The 10,364-nt window shown below is 43.8% G+C and overlaps 1 protein-coding gene across 1 annotated transcript in view; it reads right to left on the bottom strand.

Annotated features, from left to right (window-relative positions):
- Positions 1-9,621: 9,621 nt before the first annotated feature.
- LOC119405242 (ubiquitin-protein ligase E3C-like) overlaps positions 9,622-10,364 on the bottom strand; it is a 79,934-nt gene continuing 79,191 nt past the window's right edge. The window contains exon 20 of the mRNA XM_037672052.2: positions 9,622-10,024. Coding sequence (XP_037527980.1) covers positions 9,854-10,024 — 171 coding nt within the window. The 3' untranslated portion in view covers positions 9,622-9,853. The remainder of the gene's footprint in view (positions 10,025-10,364) is intronic.

Raw genomic sequence — 10,364 nt, 5'->3', positions numbered from 1 at the left:
TGTTAAAGGGTCCCTTCGTTATATGTGCGGAGATTTTTTTGATCGGTGATGGAGATAAGTTGTCTAGCCATCAGATAGGTGATTTTCGTGAATGCTTTTCATCAGGGCCTATCTGCCGTTTTTGCTTGGCAAAGACAGAACATATTGTTGAGACGTGGCATGAAGAGGACTTCATAATCAGAACAAGGGAAATGCATGCTCAACATATCAACCAAATTAAAACAGATTCAAACCTCAGCAGTGTTTATGGGGTCAATGGTGAAAGCTGTCTAAGTTCACTTAAGTCATTTGATGTGAAAAAAGGCCTTCCACCAGATGTTATGCATGACCTGTTTGAAGGAGTGATTCCTTTTGCCATGAAACATATTGTACGGCACATATTACATCAAGCCATGTACTCGCTCTCGATCAGCTAAATGAAAGGCTCAGTTCATTTCCCTTGCAAGGATGCGACAAGAAGTCAAGAATGCCACCTCCCATCAATCAGTGTTTGGCACATCAGCCATTAATTGTTTTTTTCGTTTTTTCTCATTACTTGTGGGGGATATTGTTGCAAAGAGAAACGATGCATACAATGTGTACCTCTTGCTGTCTGCCTTGGTTGACATTGTTCTTGCACCTCATGTGTGCAGTAGTGCAGCTGCACAAGTGCAAGTACTCGATGATTTTTACACTGCTTTTAGGGAAACTTTTCCAAATGTAAACGTTATACCAAAAATGCACTACATGATTCATTATCCGAGGCTTCTTCTTTTGTACGGTCCTTTGTGCAGGCTCTCCTGTATGCACTTTGAGGCAAAGCATAAATTTTTCAAGTCCATTGCAAGGAAAACTCGTAACTTTAAGAATTTGTGGAACCCTGAGCCGCCGACATCAGATGAAGCTTATGTATACTCATTAACCCAACCGTTAGAATCTGTGGCTGCCATAGGCACAGCAAGAATAGACGTAAACTCATTGCCGGATCTTTGGAAAGACAGACTGCAGGAGCTTGACATGCCTGTGAAAAATATGCACAGGGCGACATCTATCACAGTGTGCGAAAGAAAAATCAGTGTCGGTTGTGTGCTACCTGTATTTATAGCAGATGATGACCTTCCACACTTTGCCCAGGTCACGTTGATTGTGGCTTGTGACCAAAAATATTTTGTTTTCACTTCGTACCGTGAGACAAACTATTTTGATGACCACATGCATGCCTTTGTTGTGGAAAGCACAACTCACAATGTCATAGTTGAAGACTTTGGACATCTGTTTTTGACCTGTTAAGCCTGTACAAAGTAGGGAGCAACAACTATGTCACCCCTCGCTATGCTTTTTTTACCAGTGCAGGCTGTGACTTCTAAAGAGAACAACAGAGTAATTAAATAGGCATGTACTTTGAAAATAAATGGTCTAAAGGGCAGCACAAGCAGGTGGCAAACAGGAGTGTTCACTGTTCTTTGTTCAAGCTGTACAAGCAGTCGCTTATACCACCTTTCCTTCTGTATATTCTTATGACACTATTGTAACAATTAGCTTGGTCTCAGACCTAAAATGCCTTGATTGTGTGGTAAATCACAAAATGTAGGTACAAATATGACTAGTTCACTTGAGGCAGTAGTATAAAAAATACTTGAAGTTTGAAGTTTACTATATTTCCTTCTTATACAGGAAGAACATCGTGTCATGGTGGTAGTGCTTAGCCCAATGATATTTTAATCTCTGTGTACGACTAGAGTTTTCCAAGGTGTGCCCATTGACAGTGGTATGTGTTATTGCAGTTGGTGTCATGCACATAGGTCGGCAAACTCACTCATGAGTCGACTCACTCAGACTCACTCAGACTCAGATCGGCCCGTGGTCAGAGTCTGAGTGAGTATGGGTGAGGAATATTTGGGTGAGTTTGAGTCCGTGTGGGTCCCATTGAGGAAATTTTTGGTGATTCTGAGTCCGAGTGAGTCAGTTTGAGGAAAATATTGGTGAGTCTGAGTCTGAGTGAGCCCACAGCGCAAAGTATATTTCTTGAGTGAGTCTGAGTGAGCTCCACCTTTTATTGCTGACCTATGGTCCTATCTACTCATCTTCAGCATTACTATCAGCCTTATATCGGCTTACGTTTGTACTCAAATCTATTCGCACATATGTCAACGCACTCACGTTCATGTGCCACGTCAATATTTATTGGTCAGAGACGTGAATTGGGAGGGGTGCCATGACCTCCCCCCGCAAACTCTTCACTGAAAGTTCTTGATAAAAATATCTCATGTGAGTCGGGTATTTCATAAAAATGTCCTCACTGGATTACTGGATTAATGATAGCTTGTATTTGAAGGTATAAGATCAAGAGGCGTATCGTAGAGCACCGATTATGTGAGATATTGGCATTAAATAGCATTGACACCAACATCTAAAAAAAGGTAGTTTTACGCTTATGGACTCCTGAGTCGACTCACTCAGGCTAAAGTCAAGCCGTGAGTCTGAGTCTGAGTCCAGCTGAGTAAAACGCTCATGAGTTTGAGTTCAATGAGTCCGGTTGAGGAAAATTTTGGTGAGTCTGAGTCCGAGTGAGCCCTCAGAACAGAATATATATTTGCTGAGTGAGTCTGAGTGCGCTCCAACTTTTTTGCTGAGCTATGGTCATGCATGTGGCAGCTAGATTTAAAGAGGAGCTGCTAAGTGAACTTCTGTTGTATTAAATATCATTGTTCATGATAAACTGTAGATGCTTGAAATGTAATGATCAATAAATGTGATTGTGCTCGTGTGTCTTCTGTCTTTTTTGTATTATTATGTCATGCTGGTTTCATTATAATTATGTCCAGAGTTTTTAAAATGATAATCTAATTTTCTTGTATTGAATTACAATAAGTCCACATTAGGTGTCAGCTAGGTGTTTGCACAGCTATGATGGAAGGGGTTGAAGTCAGGGTAGGCTTGGGAGGCCGGCTCCCCCTGCATTTTTGACGGGGGTCTCGCCCTGCCCTCGGCAGGTCAACCGTAGCACTACAGCACCCATTTGAAAAGTGTTGGAGTTGATTTGTTTGGCAGTAGAGCCTCGTGCAGGGAAATTCTGAACCATCAGTTTTCCAAATATTGATTCAACTATGATTATTAGGTTGGTATGGTGTGAGAAAAACAGGAAAACGTGTATCGTTGTACTCCTGCATGCATTTCCTTGAGATGATACGCACAATGGGTCACCACCTTATTCGACTAAGCTTCTTGGCAGAAGTGCTGAAACAGCTGTATGCCATACATAGGCGTGTGGAGGGTTCCCCATCAGGGGGGGCAAAGGTTCATCGCAGTGCCCCCCCATCCTACTAAGTCAATGTATGGGGCAGATTTTGTGCCCCCCCCCCCTCTTGGGCGACTAGAAGGGTCAATGTACGGGGCAGATATTGCCCCCCCCCCTTAGGTGATTAGGGGGGGCGGCCGCCCCCCCTGTGCGCAGGCCTATGATGCCATAGCATACTGTTTTATGAGGCAACTGAGCGTGAGGCTACCTGCTTGTGAATTAATGAAGGCTCACCTTGGTCTCCTTACGTTACCAGTAAATTTTCATTTCTTTAGTAGTGCAAAGCGAGTCTGGTGTAATACTGAAGGAGCACAATTCTCACGTCTTTTATAGGAAAGTGTATGCAAAAATAAAATATAGCATTGTCGTACCTGAGGTTGTCAGTGCAGTGAGTAAATGAATGTTCTGCGTTGCAGCTAGAGTTATTTCTTTCGAGCTTGCATATCTTTAGCCCTTTACATCCCAAGTTATTTTTCAAAAATTGTTGCCAAAGTCTTCATTTTTTTAGTGCTTGATTGGAAATGCCCAGAATACACTCTGAATAATATATTTCTTTGTACAAAATTCATAAGCATTTCTTCCCTTTTAAAGACAATTGGCTTGACTACACCGCGATTGTCCCTGCAACAACTACTGTATATATGAGCCTGTGAGAGCATGTCCCCCCCCTCTCTCCTATCAAGGGATATTTTAAGCACTGTGATGGGGGATAATGACATTTTACTTCTGCAACAAGCAGTCGCCTACAAACTTTTAATAGCACGAATGAGCCACAGAGTGCGTGGGAGTCATCTTTAAGAATAGCCAGCCAAACAGCACTTAAATGCAGCCGCCACAACCACAGTGCATTTTTGTTTCTTGAGCTCTCCAGTACTTCTGAAGGGTGCAAAAGCTTACTTATTGCCGTCCTTGCTGCATTAGATGATGCATACGCAAAGGTTTCTTTTATGGAGTCACAAAGCAAAACATTCATGCGCTTTATTTAAGGGCACGCTATGCAACACCAAACTAAAATTCAACAGTAAACATCTGCAGCATCCCTCATATATAGTCCAGGGTTGCTTTGGAGAGTTAAATCCAATCAATCAATAGACATGCAAATAAAAAATGACAACATATTGGTAGTCATCTTCATGGAGTAAACAAAAAACTCAATAACAAAGCATTTATTGTTCGCTAAAGTGCATGCAAAACACTTAAAGGCTCGCACGTGTTGGTGGGTTCTTGGACACAGATTTAGGTGTCGTAAATGATGACGTTTTTCTCTATTAAACTGCACTGATGTATAAAAGGCTTCCCAGCTTTGTGTGCCGGGGCGAAATGTCAGCTCTTAAAAGCTGGTTTTAAAAGGCAATGATGAGGAATTACAGGGTCTGTTTTTTTTTAAACTTTAACTGTTTGACAGCTGTTGTACAAACATCTGGAACACACACATAGCAAAAGAAAGGACACTACATGTTGCTTTATCTGTAAAGACACATACATTGCATATGGGCATGACAATGTCAACTAACTGTTGATCATATTTACGTCTTTAGGTTACCTTTAAAATAGTGGTGGATTGGTCACTTGTGTGACAAACTGCACAGAATTTCAGAAAAATTGCACATCATTTCAGTTGCAATTCTTCAGGGCATGTTTCCAATATTTAAATGAGACCATTCATTATGTTAAAGTTTTTCATAACTAGTAGGCATGTTTTTCGCCAGCAAGGCACTTATGAATAAATCGCAGTGCTGTAACAGACGAACATCTACTTTCAAAAACTTCGGTTTGGGCTGGATGGTGTTGGCTAATTCTTCAAGTTCGGGAGGATAGCGTTAAAGAATGCTGACAAAGATGGAACATGTAAATAAGACGGCTGCCCATTTTTTACTACACACAGTCCCATTTACAAAAAAAAATGTGAAAATGTGATTACCTGCAGCCCGTGACTGCTCCCGTGCATGTTGCATTGCAGCAATGCAAAACTATTTTTATGTGAAGCCTTAATCAGTGGTGGATCTAGCCCCTCGTTTTAGAGGGGGCGGCCACTTGAAGTAAAACTGGTGAGGGGGGGTAGGTCCTGACTTTTTTGTTTTTAGTAGTTACTGTCATCACAAGAAGCCCATCACAGCATAAATACTGTTAATTTGTGCTGACAGTGGTCCCGCTCATTTGTCGTAATTGGTGATGAGGTCGACAACAGGCAGTGAAGGAGGGGGCAGGGAGCGTGCCTACACAGGCCTTGGGGGGGGGGTGGGGATCGCTCCTACCGCCCCCCTCTGGATCCGCCACTGGCCTTAATTGTTCTCTTTGTCTCACATTCTATTGAAATCAATAAACATTGACTCTAAGGAACGTATAGAGGACATTACCTGTATATTTTAACCATATATATATCATAGTAATTATGACATAAATGGAAAGAAATTAAAGTGTATGAAAAATCAACCTGCCACAGGTAAGGACTGAACTTACAGCCTTTGGATAACGCGTTCAATGCTCTATCAATTGAGCTACAGCTGTGGTCGCTTTCCCATACCCTGTGCTTGGTATCTATGTTCGTGCAATCCTGGAGGCACTGCCATCTGGCGTGACATAGCATGTCAACTTATTACAAGCTAGAAGCTGACCAACAAACCCTAGCGTACTACCTAAGGCACAAAGTCTTCCGAAATGAGACTCTCCCTGCTTGCAGCAAGTTGATCTTTTTTATCCTAATTCCTTTCCATTTATGTAATAATTACAACACTACAATTAAACATACAATTACTGTCCCTTACACCTTCCTTAGCTTATTGGTGCACGTTAGGGAGTGGACAAAATTACCAGAGCCCTCCGTTACTCTCATAATCATATCGTGGTTTTTAGGCGTTAAACCGCATCAATTATTATTATATTAAATTAGCTTACTTGAGCACACCCTTGCCTCCCTTGTAGCTGTGACCTCTGGTCATGTGTAATTACAGCAGGAAATGTATTTCTTGAATAGTGATGCTCAGTACTTGTTTCTTGCACTCGAAGTATCATCTAATATTTTTGTTGCTTAGTTTCAGCATGTGGGGCCTTTACCACTTTCAGCGAAGCAAACAAATAGTTTATATGCATGTTATGATAACATATCAGTTGCTTTTAAAAGTTGATCTCCATGTAATTGAGGATATGTATACGCTACATTGCTTGTCATTTAGCGATGAGGGTGGGGGGTGTGTGCGTCTCGTCTGCACCTACTTGGGCCAGTATTTTGTGGCAATGCTTCGGGGCTATGCTCGATGAGTATTATCATCCACCGCTGATGGCCAGCTGATCACGTGGCGGATCATCGCTTTAACCACTGGCCAAGCACGAAAACTCAAGTGCCGCTGCAAGATATATTGTCTCGAAGGATAACCGAGTAAAACCATGATTTCTCAGGCATTTGCTCTACATACATGTAGTACTTCGATTGCAACTGCTGAAGCCAGTGGCGTAGGCAGAAATTTTTTTCGGGGGGGGGGGGGCGCCTCCTTGATCCGACATGGGGTCTGGGCAGATAAGTGGGGTCAGGTGTCATTTTGTGCTCTGTATACCATGGGAAAAAAGTTTCCGGGGGGGGGGCACGGGCCCGTGTGCCCCCCCCCCCCCCCCCTCCCCCGGCTACGCCCCTGGCTGAAGCAAACTAGAGCAATAACCTAGATGCCTGTGTCGGATTTTCGCAACGCGCCGTTGGTTTATTTGTTCAACAAAGTTACGCACGTGTCTCTGGGTCTCAATTCTATGCCACCCAGTCATTTTTTTAACCATCGTCACAGACAACATCTCGGTTAAACGCGCCCACATTAGCTAATGCAGTATCGACACGATAGCGCACTCAGGCTGTTTTGTTAGTCCCACGACTCTCGCAGTAATAGTTCACTTGTCACGGAAGAGCACTTAACTCACACAAAGTATCCTTGGACGCGGCTTGACACGGCCACTGCTGTGCCACGGTAAATGCACTTCACTCAGCAGGCTGCTGCACTGCGCGATCCGCCGTCAGGTCATTTCGTCATCATAACCAGCACTTTTCTGTCGGTCCACTTGCATGGACTATTTGCTACTTCATCAAAATTTTCGTAGTGGGCGGCCTAATCAGCTTGAACATTTCAACGATGCTAAAAAAAAGTTCTTCAACTTCCGCAGGCGAACCGTCATGTTGATTTGTTGAAGGCGGAGTTCTCACCGATCGCCGGCCGCGCGTTCACGGGCGTTGACCGTGTAGACGTCGCGGGCGTTGTTTGCGTGATAACTTTGCGTATTCACGAGGAAACAGAAACACAGGCACGTCTACAATACGAACTTGTATATTTTTAACAAAAACGTTGCGAGGCGAACGATCGAGGCAGCAGCGACGAGGCGACTGTCGTAACTTGGGCACGGCCGCTGTGTTTCCAACGCACGTGCTTGGCGCGTAACCAAAGACGATCGACCAAGGTCGGGGATGCGCTGGCTGTAGCTCGAGTTCACCGGCCGCATTCGGCGCCAGCACAGGAAACACTACACGACGTGAACGTGGACTTCAGGCCTTGAGCACTCTCACTCGGCGTTGTTGCTATAACTGCATCTCAGGTGCGCTATTGCATCGTCCGCAAATTCGAAACAAAACCGACAACGTCAGGCAACGAGCGTCCGATACTGAGCCCTTATGTCGGTTTTTCGCCTAGTAGGTTCCCCTAATACGCACAACACATGTGTACAGACAACGACAACATACGGGTTCTTTGGTGAGACAGGCGAGCAAGGGCGTATTTTTAACCCCCTTTGTGGCTTGCGTGCCGTCTCTTCTTTTGATACGCCCATTTCACTACGGAATGAAATCAGGTGATGCCACGTTAGTACTCCCTTATTTTGAGCATCTCGACGATAAGGGTAAAATAGTGGTTTCAGCCCATTTTGCGCCCAACCATGGGAGTTCTTACTTTGGGCTTGGGAGTTAAAAGGAGATGTCGACAGCTAAAAACGCCCATATGGGCTAATTTGTGTTTACAGTGCAAGATCGAGCTGCACATGTTCTGACGCGCCGGCGGTGCGATTGCCGGTGATAGACGGCCCCAAACCCGAGACTTTGGCGCAGTTTAGCGCAAATTTCGTCGATATTATCAGGATGGCGCAGTAAATACAATTTGGCGCAGTTGGCGCAGGAGTGGAATCACTGCTCTCTTCCAAGTGCACTGATGGTTCCTCACAGATGCCCTGCGCACCCGCCGTTGCGGCAACACAGCTACTAAGTGGCAAGAGCAGCATGTGTACAAGTCTGTCCGTAAGTCTCGCCATAGTGTAGCATGAATACGGTGCACAAGTACAAAGGCGCGGAGACATGCAACACAGGCACTGATCAAGCACCTGTGTTGTATGCCAACGCGTCTTTGTATTTGTGCCTTCACGCTACACTATGACAATCAGCAGAGGCCCACTAGCCCAACAAATCTTCCTGCAGTCTATTGGTCAAGTAACAGCATGTCTGTTCTAAGCGATCACTTTCCACTTGCGATCATATCACACCAAAAGTCTCCTGAAAGGCACTCACCTGTTTGTGCTTCAGTCATTCCACATTGCTGGATTCCAAGTCGTCACCACAACATTAGATGGAAGTCACACACGACAGTGTAATCAAACCGCATTCATCACAGAAAAGAGAATCCAAACCAACCAATCCCAGGCTCACCTCATTCTCCCATTCTGCAATCAATACGCATTAACAATTTCAGTATGAACCAACTGGCTGCTTACCAAAAAGTGCTTCTTGATCAGAGGTGAGGCATAGCATGTCCTACACCAAGAATGATACAGACATTATGGTGATCGCATTTTATAAAAATCAAAACTCTGAGCAAATTTTTTTTTCTTGGTCCACTCATCAAAATTACATCAACGTGGACATCTTTTCTGATCCTGCAAAATTCAGATTACTGAGATATTAATCTGGCAATGGGATACACAATGCAACAGAAGCATGACCAACAATGCTTTACAGATTTACTTTTTTATAAGCAACAAGTTATATGCAATGGTTGAATGGCATTGCTGGTTAAATGGAACAACTGCTTCTGATGTGGTTAGGTTTTTACTTGAATTCTGCACTCCTATACACCTCTCAGTAAACGGAACTCCTGTCATATGGAACACATTTACCCGGTCCCTTCAGGTTCCGTTTAACGTGATTCTACTGTGCTTCGTTATATCGAGGTTTAAATTAAGGCTAGTATGCCGGGTAAAAGAACATCGGCACGCTACGCAGTTTATAAATCTTTTTATTTAATTTCTTTATACATCACTGGCTGGCCGTAAAAGCACAAGCACTTTCCGTAGCTGACAGTTCATAGTTTGGTTTCAGAGGCCACGCCCTCTCCACCCCCAAAAACGCTTGGCCCCTCCCACATTCATATCACAATCAGGGAAGTGCTGGGAATGCTGCTTTGCAACCTCCGCGAGGTACGTTTGCGTAGCGGGCATTGGCGAGACACCGGCAAGCCGCTGGCGAGCTGAAGTGGGATCCCAGCGAGCACGCACACAACCTGAGCGTGTCGTTTGTTCAACGCCTCTCCCCATGGAACGAAGTGGTCTCCGGGGCTGCTGTTAGCTAAGCTCGAAGCCCGCGCCAGACTCGATGGCGTACAGCAGCTTTTCGCGCAGCTGCACCTCGTCAGTGATCTCAGGTAGCTTGAGCAGGTTCATGCATGTCGATGCTGTGGGAAGGCGTCCAGGCTCTGGGCCTGCTGAGTGGATGCAGAACTGAGGTACCAGGTCCTGGTGCAAGGTACAGTGAATGCAACAGTCACACACTTCAGCTCAGATATATTGAACATGGCTACGTAAAATTATTAACGCCTAAGCATTAGAATCGGCATTATGACCCAACAAGTGTGCGCGACTTGTGCATTTTATGATAGAATATAATAGGAGTGACCCTCAATGAACGAAGAGAAAGCAAAATAAATAAAAAATATATAAACACACAAACATATTACACACATATATATATATATATATATATATATATATATATATATATATATATATATATATATATATATATATATATATATATATATATATATATATATATATAATTAGATCGAGATTAGGA

Source organism: Rhipicephalus sanguineus, chromosome 9 (genome assembly GCF_013339695.2).
Source record: "Rhipicephalus sanguineus isolate Rsan-2018 chromosome 9, BIME_Rsan_1.4, whole genome shotgun sequence".
Lineage (NCBI taxonomy): Eukaryota > Metazoa > Arthropoda > Arachnida > Ixodida > Ixodidae > Rhipicephalus > Rhipicephalus sanguineus.
The sequence above is the reverse complement of the archived record's forward strand: the minus strand, read 5'-3'. Positions and strand labels throughout refer to the sequence as shown.